Source organism: Hyla sarda, chromosome 5 (assembly GCF_029499605.1).
Source record: "Hyla sarda isolate aHylSar1 chromosome 5, aHylSar1.hap1, whole genome shotgun sequence".
Taxonomy (NCBI): domain Eukaryota; kingdom Metazoa; phylum Chordata; class Amphibia; order Anura; family Hylidae; genus Hyla; species Hyla sarda.
Window position 1 is genome coordinate 112,225,243 of NC_079193.1, and position 16,032 is coordinate 112,241,274.

Sequence of the window (16,032 nt, forward strand, 5' to 3'; positions counted from 1 at the left end):
AGAAGAAAAAAAAAAACACATTGTAGGTCTAACAGTGGCCTTTATCTCTGCTGTGTACGCTAATGGAAATGGCCAGCAAAGCTCACAGATGGCCTGAACTCTTTCACTGTACACTTGGGATAAGAAGACTGTCCGGATAATCCAAGGGTGTAACTTTCAATTTTATATATCTATAGACCATTTATCACCTTATTTAAGTGGAAGACTGCCTTGCTAGAATAGACCTTTTGTTAATAGAATTAGTTTGCTTATTCATTCAAATCCATAAAAAAATTGCAATGATTGGGAAGACTTGTGGTTGGATTTATTAAGTAGTGTAATGTGACATAGGAAATTTCTGTTGGAAAGGTTCAATTTAAGAGCATCTTTCACAAACAGAGTTCCAATAGAATAAGGCATTGTATTTAGCTCAGCCTTACAAACAAAAAAATATTAAAAGATATTTTTTTAGGATTTAAATATGGTTAGCCTATTCTTGGGATGTATCTCAGACCAGTGAGGGGCCCAACATTTGGCAAACTCTTTGATAAGATGACTGAAAATGGGCACGGTGCTGGCGCAAACATTGTAGCCTTAGTTTTGCAGCAATAACTAGTGTTGCAGGTCATCTGATTCAAATGAATTGATCTGATTGTTAAATCCATTATAATTGTCTTGAGGACAGGACAAACATTTATATTCCCCCACCCATAAATAAAAAATAAAAAAAAATAAAAAAAGTTTTACTCATGTTACTATGGCCTTGTTTAGGGCTAATATAGTAAGGGGTAGACAGCCAGGACAACAAAACACTCCAGAAATGATCTTTAATGTCCCAAAGCAGAATTAAATATTTCAGGGAAATCGGAAGAAAAACACATTCTCTGAAAGTTTTGTGGGAAAATCTTCCAATAAGATAACATGCCTCCCACTAGAATGTCTGCATATACTTCGTTGTGGTCATTCCCAGACAATATTGGCTGGGCTGTTTTACAGGTTTTTCTCATTTGTAGTGCTAAAGTACTTAGTCACAGTCACGTACACATATGGTTCATCACAAGTAGAAGGGGGAAAAAAAAATAAAAAAAAAATTATTGAATGTGAATTCACGATTAGAAAATATAAAAAAAAAGTCAGGTTAGCAGATCACACTCTTGCTGCTGTGGGTTGTGCTGCAAAGGGTTTTTCTGTTTTTTGCACTTTCATCCTTTCCTCCTCACCTTTTAAAATCATAACCCTGTCAATTTTGCAACTAAAAATCCATATTATGGCTTATTTTTTGCGCCACCAATTCTGCTTTGCAGTCATTTTACCCAAAAATCTACGGCAAAACAGAAAAAAAAAAATCATTGTGTCACGAAATTGAAGAAAAAACACAATTTTGTTACATTTTGGGGGCTTTTTGGTAAAAATGACACCTGATCTTTAATCTGTAGGTCCATCCGATTAAAATGATACCCTACTTATGTAGGTTTGATTCGTACTTCTGGAAAGAATCATAACTACATGCAGGAAAATGTATATGTTTAAAATTGTCATCTTCTGACCCCTATAACTTTTTTTATTTTACCGCATATGGGGCGGTATGAGGGCTCATTTTTGCGCCATGATCTGAAATTTTAATCGGTACCATTTTGTATCGATTGGACTTTTTGATCCCTTTTTATTCATTTTTTCATGATATAAATTTTTTAGCGCATACGCCATTGACCGTGCGGTTTAATTAAGGATATATTTTTATAGTTCGGACATTTACACACGTGGCAATAACACGTTTATATTTTTATGGGAAAAGGGGTGATTTGGACTTTTATTAGGGAAAGGGTTAAATCACATTAACTTTTTCTACACTTTTTTTTTGCAGTGTTATAGCCCCCATAGGGGGCTATAACACTGCACACACTGACCTTTTACACTGATCACTGCAAAGTCATAGCTTTGCATTGATCAGTTATCGGCAGTCGATTGCTCAAGCCTGCATATCAGGCTTGGAGCAATCAATCGCCGAAAGGGATGCGCCGGAATAAGGTAAGAGGACCTCCGCTCGCGACCTAGCTGATCGGGACACCGCATTTTCACTGCCGTGGTCCAGATCAGCCCCACTGAGCAGCCGGGAAGCTTTTACTTTTGTTTTAGATGCGGCGTTCAACTTTGAACGCTGCGTCTACAGGGTTAATAGCGCGCGGCACCACAATCGCTGCCACGCGCTATTAGCCCCAGGTCTCGGCTTCAGTTACATGCCAGGACTGACCAGATATGACACGGAGTAACCGCGTGACCCCGCGTTATATTGCGGGAGCCGGCCAAGGACGTAAATATACGTCCTTGGTCATTAAGAGGTTAATTACCCCATAATTACTTGTACTATGCACATAACTATATGTAAGCTAATGTTCTCATTTAGGGCAGAAGAGTTACTTACAGGAACATCTGTTGTAAGGTGTTTTGTTATTGGAGACACAATGAAGCATAGTTCTGAAAATAAAACCTGCTTACCTGAATAGCTTTGCGGCCTTGCTGAGCATCTGCCAACAGCTGGATAGTAAGTGCCCTTGAGTCCTGAAGAGCATCTTGGAGATAGACAAAGCTGTGCCCAACATGACGTGCCATAGTGCACTCACGACAGATAGGCGTAGAGCAAGTATCACAGTAGAAATGTAGGACCTAGTTTAGAGGGAGGAAAAAAAAAAAAAAAACAAGACAGTTAATTATAGTTACAAACACCAAAAGCTTAGTTCCTTTACTTTGGCTAGAATGAATAAAGCTGGACATAGACAATACATGAGTGATCATTCTACAGCCTTATGTGCATTAGACCTGCATGGATGGGGTATCTTGCACTAAACTAATTCATGTCATACTATTGCATGTGTCTGATTAATAAATTGTCAATTCCACTAAGTACACAGAAGCTAAAACTATATTCTATAGGTTGTCACAAGTGAATTTTTCCCAGCAGCTTATCCTGCATCCTATATGCATTCATTAGGTATAAATTCAGATACTACAATTTAAGCAAATTGTACTAATCTAAAGCATTTTATAATGATAAAGTCATTAGGATGTAACAGCGGAGGTTCCAGTTTGCGACCTCCATCAATCAGACAGATTTTAGAGTGGCTACAGACAGTAGCTACAGTTCTAGCATATCACGTGAGTGGTATTATGATTCCACTAAGATTTCAGGTAAAAAAAAAAAAAAATAGGCACTGGCCAGTTTCCTCCAAACAGCCCACTACTTACAAAAAGGGAGAGACTTGGGGCTATATATAGAATCTAACACAGAGAGTCAACTCATTAGTAACAAACATAAAATAGGCCCTAAGACAAGTAAACATGAAAAATCCTCTTCCCCCTGTTTGTAACTATGACCCAACATAGGAATTATCCTTATGAGTGGTTGTTGAGTGATCTCTTTTCATCAGTTGGCCAGGCAAACAAATAAAATAAAATCTGTACACCTCTGGTGTGATCCCTAGCCGGTACCATTACGCTAGTGTCCAGTGCTAAACACTTCCTAGTGACGTAGCCACTCTGCCAATCCCTATCACTGGTAGCTGCAGCCAGACTGAACGACCATTTCCTTGTGTTGAGACAAATCAAGTAGTGATCGGCAGGGCGAATTTTTTGGTTTTGTCAGAACAGCAGCGTCTGTTTATTGAGGCAGGAAGGTACAGGCATTTTTTCTTTTTATTAATATAGCCTGTCAACTTTTAGATGTAAAGGTGTATCACTTGAGAACCACTTTTAAATGCAACTGTCATGAGGAATTAACACCTGAAACTATGCCCAGTATGGAAAAGCTGTTTGGTTGTGTAATGCAGCTATACCTTTGGCTGCTTAATTTGTGTCTTTATGGTGCTAAAAAACAAAACCCTTACCTGGAGTTGGATATGCATTGCCAGGGGTCCGCAATGTCTCAGGGCCACCACACCTCTCTTGTACTTTAGCTTTGGCCCGCTGTATGACTGACACACAAGTCCTCAGCACATGCATCGCCAACTCTTCTGCAGCATGTGGAGAGATGTGTCAGCAGACGCTCGCTCCTGATGCCTCCCTGGCACGCAATGGCCTGGAGGCAATGCTGAACCCTGGCCACACCTATACAACTCTTGCTGACTTTTTAGCACCATAAGAGTAGGTTCACACTTGTGTATTTTTGCTGCAGATCTGCTGCTGCAGATTCTGCTGCTTATTGACTCAAATGGGTAGCAAAATCTGCAGCAGAAAAAAAACGCATGTGTGAACACACCCTTAAAAAGGAAGGGGGAGGAATTCTAGTGACAGTTGCACTTTATACAGTTTAACATAAGCATCCATTCGCAATCTCACTCTGATCTCATATAGAAAAGTTGAGGTAGTTATAGATTGTAAGCCCTTGTGGGTAGGGCCCTCTCCCCCTCTATATCAGTCTGCATAAGGCAAAAAGCAACAGACTTATGGGGGGGGGGGGGGGGGGGGAATGATAGAATGAGAAATACTGATTTGAGTTTCCTTAATTTGCTTCAAGCAGATAAGTAAAACCACCATGTCACCAAACAGGAAAGGCACTGAAGAAGCAAGGAAATTCCTGGGTGGCACAAGCCCTTACTACTTTCTTGTCCATCTGCTCCCTCAGGAGGGGGGAGCTGATGGATATGTCCCCAGGAAACATGTGGCAATCAATCACCATGTGATGAATGGTCACTAGAGTTAAGCCCTGACCTGACGCTGTGACCTCTCTTGCATCACTAAAGTGTTTTAATCCAGCCCTCCTTCCAGCATTAGCCAGATAGCCATAGGCTAAAAAAGGAAAAAAGAAGCCAAAGGGTATCAAATATTGGCTTCTCAAGTGGACAGCAACAAAAGAGCAACACTTGGCACAAGACAGTCTAAAATAAAGGCACATATGCCCAGTAGTTACTTGCACTCTGTCAGTTCAGGAAATGTAATCAAATAGCACAAATTTAAAACGGCCTCTCACTTTCTGTAGATACAAAATCATAGAATGTTGCAGAATTTTGTAATACAAAATACAATACTGTTAGTCCAATAAAGTATGCAAAACTTGTTTTTGCAACATTCTATGATTTTGCATCTGCATCACTTGTAGTGGCTACTCCAAAATACTGTTCTCTGTAAAGATAGATTTTATAATTCAATACACATTATATGCTTCAGTGTCTGACAATTTGTAGCATTTATTTTTATAGAACTGCACTTAAATCACGCTATCACACCCCCTCCCGTAGGCTTGCATTGAGGGGCGGAGCGCGACGTCACACGCCGCCGGCCCTGTAGTCGCCCGTAATCAGACCCAGAGCGAACACGCTCCGGGGGCTGATTACAAACGGGGTGCCGGGTACATGATCACGGGCATCCCCAGCTGCGGGACTACCGCGATCAGGCATCTTATCCCCTATCCTTTGGATATGGGATAAAATGTGTAAGCACCGGAGAACCCCTTTAATCACATGAAACACACACAGTACCACTGGGCTATACAAGTTACACTATGTACACACAAAGTTTGTAGTATTTTTTCAGCATAGAACCAGGAGATATGTCTGTTGGCTACACTGTACACTTGTTTCACCGGTGTAAACTCAGAAGAAATGCGAATATAGCCTTAGGGTAAGGTCACAGATGCCATATTTGCTGCTGCATATTTTCCTACCCATTGAAGTCAATGGGTAGCAAAATCAGCTGAGTCTTTGGGGTTTACAGAGGCTTTATTTTTTTTATATGTTGCTGGGTCTGCAGGTAAAATCAAAGAAACCTACTTATCTGGCCCACTTTGACCCCCCCCATTCCCTCCACAACACTTATCCAGTCCCTGTCTGCATGGCACATCACAGGAACCATTAGGAATTCGGGGGCTTGGGAGAACTGCAGCAGCAGAAAAGCAGGATAGGAAAGTTTACTTTGTTTTTTTTTTCTCTGCAGTCATAACAAGTCTTGGGCTCCACCTTTTTCAATTACTGAGTTCAGATGTTTAACTCCGTCCCATAGTGCCACATGTATATAAAATCAAGCCCCTACCAATGCAGTCTGCCTTTCTAAATTGATCAATGATTTCAAGTGTAACACTGTAGTAGTAAGTCTCCATAAAAATTTCTTTCCTCTTAAATCTTCCACGATCAACTGTAAATAGGATCATTGAAGAATAAAAGCATTTAGGAATTCCAGCAACTCAGCCATGAATTGGAGACCATGAACAATTACAGTGTGGGATCACTGACTATGGAGGGGCAGAGTTTATAAAAGTCACCAATACTCAGTTGACTAACTGCAGATTTCAAAACCTCCTCATCTGGCATTAAAATTAGTAAAAAAAAAAAAGAAATTGTGCCCCAGGAGCTTACGGCATTGGTGTCTATGGCCGAGCAGCTGCATGCAAGCCTTACGTCACCAGGCATAATGTCAAGCATTAGATGAGGTGGTGTAGAGCACATCGCCACTGGCCACTGGAGCAGTACAAACATGGTCTGAATCGGTCAGTTTGATGGATAAGTTTGGGTTTTGTAAATGCCAGGAGAATGTTCCCTCCCAGACTGTACCGTGCCAACTTTAAAGTATGGTGGAGTAGGGATAATGCTATGGGGTTAGCCTAGGCCTCTTAGTTCTACTGAAGGAAAAATAAAAAAATCTTACTGCTTTGGAATATCAAGAATCTTTGGACAACTGTATGCTTCCATCTTTGTGGGAACAATTTGGCCCTTTTACCTAGTCCACAAAGCAAGGTCCATAAATAAAAATCTAATAGGGGATGTGCAGCCGATGACTGATTGTAGGAAAGGGCCGCACAAACAATCCAGCCCAGCCACGTGAATGATCAAGAGATGTCAAGGTTCTGCATATGAACGCAGATCACCAAGTTAGTCTATAAATGCTGCTCATCTTCAGAAATCATTGTCAACTCAAGGAAATTACTATGAAGTCATTTAGGTGCTGCTTGATATAAATTTTGTGGCAAATTTAAAAATGTGTGTTTTATCACCATTACAGCAATACAAAAAGTGCTCTAAGGTGTGACTGCTGCAACTAAAAGGCAACATGTAACCAGACAACTAGTGTGTGCCTGCACATCACATGTAAAAATATTAACAAATGAAACACAAATCAAAATAATTTCAAATAAATAACAGATATTAGCATTCTGAAGCCATTCTGTAATCCTGTAATCCTTGGCATCCGTATGGCACAAGGCAGCTAAACTCTTTAAAGTATTTTCTCCAAATAAACATTTATGAAGGGTTTTTATTCACCGTAGGGATTTCCCCATCATCTGTCACTTTTTTGACAACAGCATTACTGGTCTTTCAGGAAAATAAATAAAAAAATAAAAGCACACAGGGTCAGATAGAGATTGACATGAGTAGGAAGGTCAAAGGTTATAGTAGTTTGAAATCATCAATAGGCCCAGCTGCCGCAAAAAAACAAGAAACCAACCTGATTGTATAAGGAGAGGCTTCTTTATATGGCGCACACTTCTGGCTAATGCTGCAGGGGTAAACTTTAGGTCATTTGTAATTAAACTAAAAAAAGCAGACCTGCACCCACAGAAAATGAAAAAAATAAATAAAATATATATTTATATATATATATTTAGGTTTTATAAAATCAGTCTGTGGCACAGTAATCATTTAACCAAATCAAAAAACAGCTCCTCAAGGCCGATCAGTCCATTCTCTGACATAAAATACAATGTTCTAAATTAACAGAAACTTGTTATAACCTTATTTAAGTCATTCATGTCAAAATAGAAGTTTCCAGTCTGTTTAATGGGGAGGCACTATTGACGGAGGGCACTATTCTCCAAGTTGAACACTGTTGTCATTTAGAAAGACCAAATTAATCATTTAGCAATTTGCTATAATAATATACTGTGGATAGAGGAGATGAAAAGGGAATGTTTGGCTATAATTCTATAAGAGAATATCCGAGCAATTGTCTGTGGCCCAATGCTTAAATGTAGCAATACCAAAATCTTTAATCATTTTTTTTTTTAAGAATAAATAATACGTTTTACTAGGGATCGACTGATACCTATTTTTTAGGGCCGATACCGATGCTCTGTGGAGGTTAGGGCCGATAGCAGCTATTTAGCCACCCCCCTCCCTATTCCTCCCCCCCCCCCCCCCCGCGACAGATATTTGATTTAAAGCGGGCGCTTTAAATCAATGAACTGCAGCGGCTTTTGCGGTGCCAGAGACAACCGCCGCCACCCACTTCTCTCCCCCTGCCTGTCCTGGGGTCCTCCTGAGTCCTATCACTGCCACTGCACCCCCCACCGCACCGCCCCGGCCAGAGACCACCGCAGCCACTGCCCCATTGCCTCCCCCATTCCCAGTTTTATAATTACTTGTTCCCAGACGTCACTCGTCATTGCGCAGCGTACCACAGGATGCCGCAGGAGCCAGAAGTAGCCCGTGCCCCGGGAACAGGTAATTCTAAAACTGGGGATGGGGAGGCAATGGGGCAGTGGTGGTCTCTGGTCGGGGCGGTGCAGCACGGTGGGGTGGGATGCGGCATTATCGGATTATTGGCAAGGTAATTGCAGATACCGATAGCGTCCAAAATCGGGAATATCAGCCAAACCGATAATCGGTCGATCCCTACATTTTACATTTTGAAATGGCAAACTAAAAGACTCTCAAAAGTTGAAAAAGTTATATAAGGAAGAGAGGGATCAAAGTAGTCCCTCTGAGCTGAGCAGAGGAGCCCGCAAAAAACGTAATGCATAGAGTTTTAAACACTTTAGTCTTTTCAAACAATGGAAATTTATATATTCTATATATATCTCTATCTATATATCTATCTCAAAAAGGAATCTCACCGCAGCACACAAGATTTAAAAGTGAAAAAAAAGTATTGTGTTTAATTTCATAGCAAAAAAAGTGTTTTCACAGCAAGCGGCATTTCGACTAGACTCCCCTAGTCATTATCAAGCAGATAATGATTAGGGGAGCCTAGTCTTCGTATTGATTAAACACCACCACCACCAAAAGGAAAGGAACTTTTATGACAAGTGGAAAGTGCTTCATTTGTATTTTTTTTTTTTACACAGTGGGATGACACATTAAGAGATGATGTGCCAATAAGATTAATGGTTGCCAGGCTCCAGGGTGTCATCACGTGCCTTGCAGCTGGAAGGCTACACGAGTCGTAGTGGTACAAAGGGCCTCATTGTCTTATTATAAAAAGTAGCAAGTGTCTTAAGAAACAAACATGAATCTTGGAACGCAAACAGGATGAGGCCTCCCAAAAGTTTTCTTTTCAAATAATTGCCTGGACAACTGGTTTAAAGGAAGGAGAGAGAATCTTTATAAATTCCAGTATGGTTAATAAGCAGCACAATGGGGCCATGCCTGGTAAACTCTGCTTTCACAGTACATATACATCTCAACATGCACCACTTGTTCTAATCTTAAAATTACACTTTACACATATGTACATACATGTACTTTAAATACAAAAGACAAAAGCATAGGATAAATAAAACTAAAAAAAAAAAAAAAATATATAAAAGATCTAAAAATTCACTAACTTTTTTTAGCATTATTGTATATTTACATAAAATGTCTATCTTTAGAAACATACTGGTCCAATATTACAAGAACTTTACACTAGATGCGCTAAAAAGTCTAAAATAGGTTAACCTAACTCATCTGAAGTGTGTAGCATATTCACTATAAGACATTGTAAGTGTTTGTACACATGCCATTGACTTTTGGGAAACTGCTCCGGAGCTATTAACTTAAGACACCTATAGCCATGAAAAGGTTAAAAGAACAAGTTTCTAGGAAAAAAAAAAAAAATCCACTGTTAGACTAGTCTTTGGGTTAAAAGAATTTCTTGTTACGATTCTAAGCTTCCCATGACATCCCCTTGTCTGCATATTTAAGTTCTGGGCTAACAAATCCCCATTTGTTCCTGTATACGCTTCATTTATACTTGCGCTCCAGAATCCAGTCCTCTTCTCTCTTCTGAAAACAATCGCCATTCCTTTGAAGGATCCCAATGGCTTCAGTGCTAAAAACATTTCCCTCTTCGGTGTGCTAATTTAATGCACAAAGCAGCAATTGACCGAGAATAAGAAATCACTTTTTTTCAAGTAAAATCTGAGATCTCATAACACTTGCCAAAATACCAATATGTCAAAGTGATTCCTCTAAATAATTTATTAATTCACATTTAGTTATAGATTAATTCTTAAAAACTGGTCTTTAAAATTAAAATACCTCAAGGGTCTATTCACACACACACATACAGTATCCTGCACATATTTGTAGCTGCAGATTTCACTGCAAATCTGCAGCTTCAAATATGGAGAGGATACTGTATGTGTGAATACACAGAAGCATGTTTCCAATACATATACATACCAATACCAAGGCACATATGTACAGCAACCAACAACTGCTTGGGAAAGTCTATTATCGCACCACCAACAGATAATGTATATGGTAGCAAAAAAGAGGTATAGGATATAAAAAAAAAACAAAAAAAAAAAAAAACTGATACAGTACACACTTATTTCATGACCCGGCAAATTTTGATTTCTGGCTCATGTTTTCCTTATCAGACAAGTTTTAAATGGGCACTGTCAGATACGAAAACATTTGATATGTTTGATTTTGCGGAATTTTAAATTTAAATTTTTTTATTTTGCCTACATAAAATTTCTTTCTTTCTTTGTAATACATTGTATGATGAAATAGTGTGCCAATGACACTTAAAGCGTATCCGTCAGATCCAACAAAAACATTTTTTTAAATATCACTCAGTACCTAATCCTTACCATGTACATCGATAACTCCCATCTTGTCCTCCCAGACAGTAGCGGGACACAAGCTGACAGTGGGAGGATTTTTCCTCCAGCCGTGAGCCCTGCGCTCACAGCTGTCAATCAAGGAAGTGTGTCCATGACGTAGGTGATGACGCATGGACACAGCAGGACTAGTATGTGTCCAAGCAGGCGGGGGGGGGGGGGGGGGGGGGGCAGTTGTTTGACTGGCTTTTTCAGTATGAAATAAAAGCAATTTCAAAACCTATTCAAAACCAGTGAAGTTAAATTGAAATAGTAAAGGATAGTTTCGCAAATTTGGTGGTTTTCTACGCCATTTACCTTGTGGTTGAGCTAACATGTTGTTTTGATACTTTAGGCAGGCTTCATTACAGCAATACCAGTTTCCATCATGTTTTACTAATTAAAAAAATAAATATTTAGAACTTTTTCGAATTTTTTAATTGCCATTTTTTGACGCCTGTCGCAATTTTTTCTCTCTCAGCATACCAGGCTGTATGAGTGCTTTTTACCTTGTGTCTTTTAAACTTTTATTAAAACTTAATTTTTTTATTTTATTTGTTTATTTATTTTTATACTTTATCTATCGAACTCCATTGATCTGTGTGCTCTGCAATCCATTGATGGAGCCTAGTCCAGCCAGGCTCTATCAATGACAGAGCCACGGGACAGCAGAACAGAGGTAAGTCCTCCTGCTACCTCTATAGTGTATTGTCTCCTCGCGATTACGCTGCGGGGGGGGGGGGGGGGGGGGGGGGGATGTCGATCCACCCCACTAGCCCACCAGGGAGCATTCACACGTCCCTTTAGAAGCCGCTGTCAGCTTTGACAGCAGATATCTAAAGGGTTAATACCCAGCCGCGGCGATCACCGCATGCTGGCTATTAGCGGCGGCCTCCGGCTACTGAGAACAGCCAGGGGCTGCAGAGTATGGAGCGGTACAAGTCAGGAGCCCGCTCTATACACTCCTCTGAGCACCATCGTGCTTGTCAGGTCTGGCTCTGCTTGTCCAAAGCCGGGCTAAGGGCCGGAAAAGTTCACCTGCCCGGCACCCGGGACGGTAGGAATTCCACATCCCTGGGTCAATATGATTTTAATAATTAATACCAAACTGGGATAAAACTTTTGAGCTTCATAGTTAAAAATAAAAAATATTCATTACACATACGGAGCAGTGTTAAAGTTTTTTGTTTTTTTTTTGCGCCATGACCTGTTTGTCTGGCTATTTGATTACTTTTAATGACATTTTTTCTGGGACGTGATGTGACCAAAAATCAGCAATTTTGGCGTTAGGAATTTTTTTGCGTTTACAGCGTCAAACACTCAGGATCAGGAATGTAATAGTCCACACAATAACACACACTGCGATACCAAATACAGTGGTACCCCGACATACGATCGTTTCAACATACAATGGCCTCTCAGATTCTTCTGTGTGTCGGCACCATCGCAAAAAAAAAAATCATCTTATTCCCTAAACAAAGGATAGGGGATAAGATGTCTGATTGCGGTGCTCCCGCCACTGAGGACGCCCCACATTCTGTCATTGCACACCCACCCTTGAGAGCTCTCCGCAGCCCTGGAGGCTCCGAGTGTGTAGAGTGACTACCATGGGGCCGCCACGCCCCCTCCCATAGACTTGCACTGAGGGGGCGGGGTATGACCTCACACAGGGGCGGAGTCGTGAGGTCATGATATTCCGGCCCAGTGGTCGTCACGCTACACACTTGGAGCCTCCAGCGCAGCGCAGAGCTTACAAAGGTGGGTGCACAATGACAGATTGCGGGGGTCCCCAGCATAGGTAATAAGATGTATTAGGGCTGGAGTACCCCTTTAATAGCTTTTCTGCAGAAATTAACCTGATGGACTAAACCTTCACTTCCCAAACACATTTTTGAGCTTTGGATGCCTATGACAATTTTGCTAGTTCACCAGCTAGATAGATAGATAGATAACCAAAGAATAAGTTGGCCAGCACTATTGATTCCAAACTATTGTATAGACCTGGCTTACAGGTGCAGGCTGCTGGGCTAAATATACAGAAACAGGAGAATACAGCAGCACACTGCTAGCACAAAGATATAGATAAAACAAACATGAGTATATAGATAGAACATGAAAAGCTATACAGCTGTAGTGCAATAAATGAAAATATGAAACTATGAAATTATGAGGTACTTAGCTTGCAAATTTGGCGGCCAAATAGCATGGACCGTCCCACCACGGTAAGGTGACCTCATTCTGGGACAGACCCTACACTATGAATATGCCTCTGTGTGAACAGCTCAACAGGCATTGAAAGGTCTGAAACATCCAAGGCACATTATATACACCTAATAGAGGTGGGTGGGGTGCAAGAGCCAACATGGAGGTAGCCACTCCCCCATGTGTGTAATACAACCAAAGAATAAGTTGGCCAGCACTATTGATTCCAAACTATTGTATAGACCTGGCTTACAGGTGCAGGCTGCTGGGCTAAATATACAGCAATAGGAGAATAAAGAAGCACACTGCTAGCACAAAGCTGTAATATATATATATATATATATATATATATATATATATATATATACACATACATATACACACACACACACACACAGCTTTGAGCTGTTCACACAGAGACATATTCATAGTTTAGGGTCCGTCCCAGAGTGAGGTAACCTTACCGTGGTGGGACGGTCCATGCTATTTGGCCGCCAAATTTGCAAGCTAAGTACCTCATAATTTCATATTTTCATTTATTGCACTACAGCTATATAGCTTTTCATGTTCTATATACTCATGTTTTATCTATATCTTTGTGCTAGCAGTGTGCTGCTGTATTCCCCTGTTGCAGTTAGATAGATATAGTATAGTACAAAATAAATTAATTAATAGTGCAATCTGCCCACCAAGAGGACAAACTACCACAAGAGGACATAGATTTAAATTAGAGGGGCAAAGGTTTATGCAGTAATATCAGCAAGTATTACTTTAGCGAGATAGTAGTGGATACATGGAATAACCTTCCTGCAGAAGTGGTAGCTGCAAATACAGTGAAGGAGTTTAAGCATGTATGGGATAGGCATATAAGATAGGGCCAGGGACTAGTTGATATTCAGAAAATTTGGCATAATGGTTTACATCTGACAAATTCTATCGCAGCAGGCCCCCTGCGATCAGACACCTTATCCCCTATCCTTTGGATAGAGGATAAGATATTTTTGCCCAGAATATCACTTTAAAGACAACCAGACAACAACTATGTCACCATGCTGCAAGGGAGGACTACAGTACCCAGAAAGATCAGAATTAGGGTTATTTAGTTTAGAAAAAAGAAGGCTTAGGGGCGACCTAATAACTATGTATAAATATATCAGGGGGCAGTACAGAGATCTCTCACATGATCTATTTATACCCAGGACCGTATCTATAACAAGGGGGCATCCTCTACGTTTAGCGGAAAGAAGGTTTCTACACCAGCACAAATAGGGGTTCTTTACTGTAAGAGCAGTGAGACTGTGGAAATCTCTGCCTGAGGAGGTGTTCATGGTTAACTCGGTAAAAGAATTTAAAAAGGGGTCTGGATGCACTTTTGGAGAGAAATAGCATTGCTGGTTATGGATTCTAGATTTATAGTGACAGAACGTGGATCCAGGGATTTATTCTGATGCCATATTTTGAGTCGGGAAGGAATTTTTACCTCTAGCATGAGGTTTTTTTTGCATTCCTCTGGATCAACTCAGTAGGGACTCATTAGGGTTATAGGTTGAACTTTATGGACTCTGGTCTTTTTTAACCCTATGTTACCAAAATATTTGTGATTTCACAGAATTAATGCTACTCCTTTGTTTTGTCAGAAAAGCGCCTTCAGGTGTCTGGTATTCACTTATCTTTTGTTATAAATAACAACATGCTTAGTCAACCTTCTATAGTTAAGAGGGAAAAAAAATACAACAAAAATTGGCCTTATGGAAACGGCAGGATTGACGATGTTGGACATTGGACCTGATGTTGGATCAGGTATGAAAGTAACTAAGTGCCGTCACGCTCAATCCCATGCACTTGCATTGAGGGAGCGGAGTGTGATGTCACAAGGGGGCGGAGTAGTGACATCACAATACTCTGGCACCAGGGTCGTGAGTCTTCAGACAGAGCAATCATCTCTTTGTGCAGCTGAGACAGGAGGGTGCTGTACAAGAGATTACGGGGGTCCCAAGCGGCAGGACCCCCGCGATCAGACATCTTATCCCCTATCCTTTGCATAGGGGATAAGATGTCTTAGGGCCGGAGTACCTCTTTAAGTAGTGTGAATGGTTTCAAACACACTTAAAAAGGTCTATTGAAAACTCATGAAGGCGGCTTTGTAGCAAATGTTTGTCTACTTGACAGTGGTATAATGCGGGGTGGGGGGACACGGGTCTGAGAAAATAATTTTCAAATTTTTTGCCCCTAAAGACAAAGTGAATGGCAATGCATACAATGTACAAAGCGCCAACTGTACTGTAATACAGTGGTGCGGGGTTTCTGATGCGGGTGACACACTGATGTCGCTTCATAGTGCACCACCTGCAGGAGAAGTCCGGCACTGCTCCATGTGACAGAGCAAGGGACAGAGTAGGAAGAGGGCCCAGCCTCAGAAGAGGAGCAGAGAAAAGAGAATGATTTTTATTTATTACTAGCTGATCCTTGTGGGGGAGGAAAAGCAACATAGGAGGAAGTACTTGTCCTCATATCCCCTTCTTATATACTGTCCTCATATCCCGTCCTCATGTAGGGCTGAGTTGTGATGAAGAGATTGTATGCTGAAAATAAAAGGAGGCGTGGTTTTGTGGAAGTGGGCATGACTTGCAAGTCTGACCAATGCACAAAAAGGGTAGAAAATAAAGGGGTGTTGCCTAAATGGTGAGTGTGGCTTTGTGAGATGGGGTGTGGCCAGACTGACTCACTCACCAGGAGATGCAGAGCAGAGCTTCAAGTAAGGTACTGAAAGTCCTTACTTGCATAGGACTCAAGACAAAAACTTCTTTAAATAAGGGGCAAGGTTATGGTTAATTTAACTATCATTTTTAATTTGACATAAAAGGAACGTGTTCTTAGTTTCATCAAAATATCTCCAGCAGTTTGGAAGTTATGCTAGATCATACATTTCCCATAGACTTGCATGGGACTTTAAACAAAAACCCTGACCCTCGCAAATGGGGGTGTAAGGGTTAATTTATCTATCCTATGTTTGTAGTTGACATATAAGTAACGTGTGTACAAAGTTTCATCGAAATATC

At 40.7% G+C, this 16,032-nt stretch overlaps 1 protein-coding gene across 3 annotated transcripts in view; it reads right to left on the reverse strand.

Annotated features, from left to right (window-relative positions):
- Positions 1–16,032, reverse strand: part of TRIM71 (tripartite motif containing 71) — an 81,297-nt gene that overhangs the window by 17,369 nt on the left and 47,896 nt on the right. For all 3 annotated transcript variants that reach the window (XM_056520117.1, XM_056520115.1, XM_056520114.1), the window contains one exon: positions 2,476–2,643. In XM_056520117.1, coding sequence (XP_056376092.1) covers positions 2,476–2,643 — 168 coding nt within the window. The remainder of the gene's footprint in view (positions 1–2,475; positions 2,644–16,032) is intronic.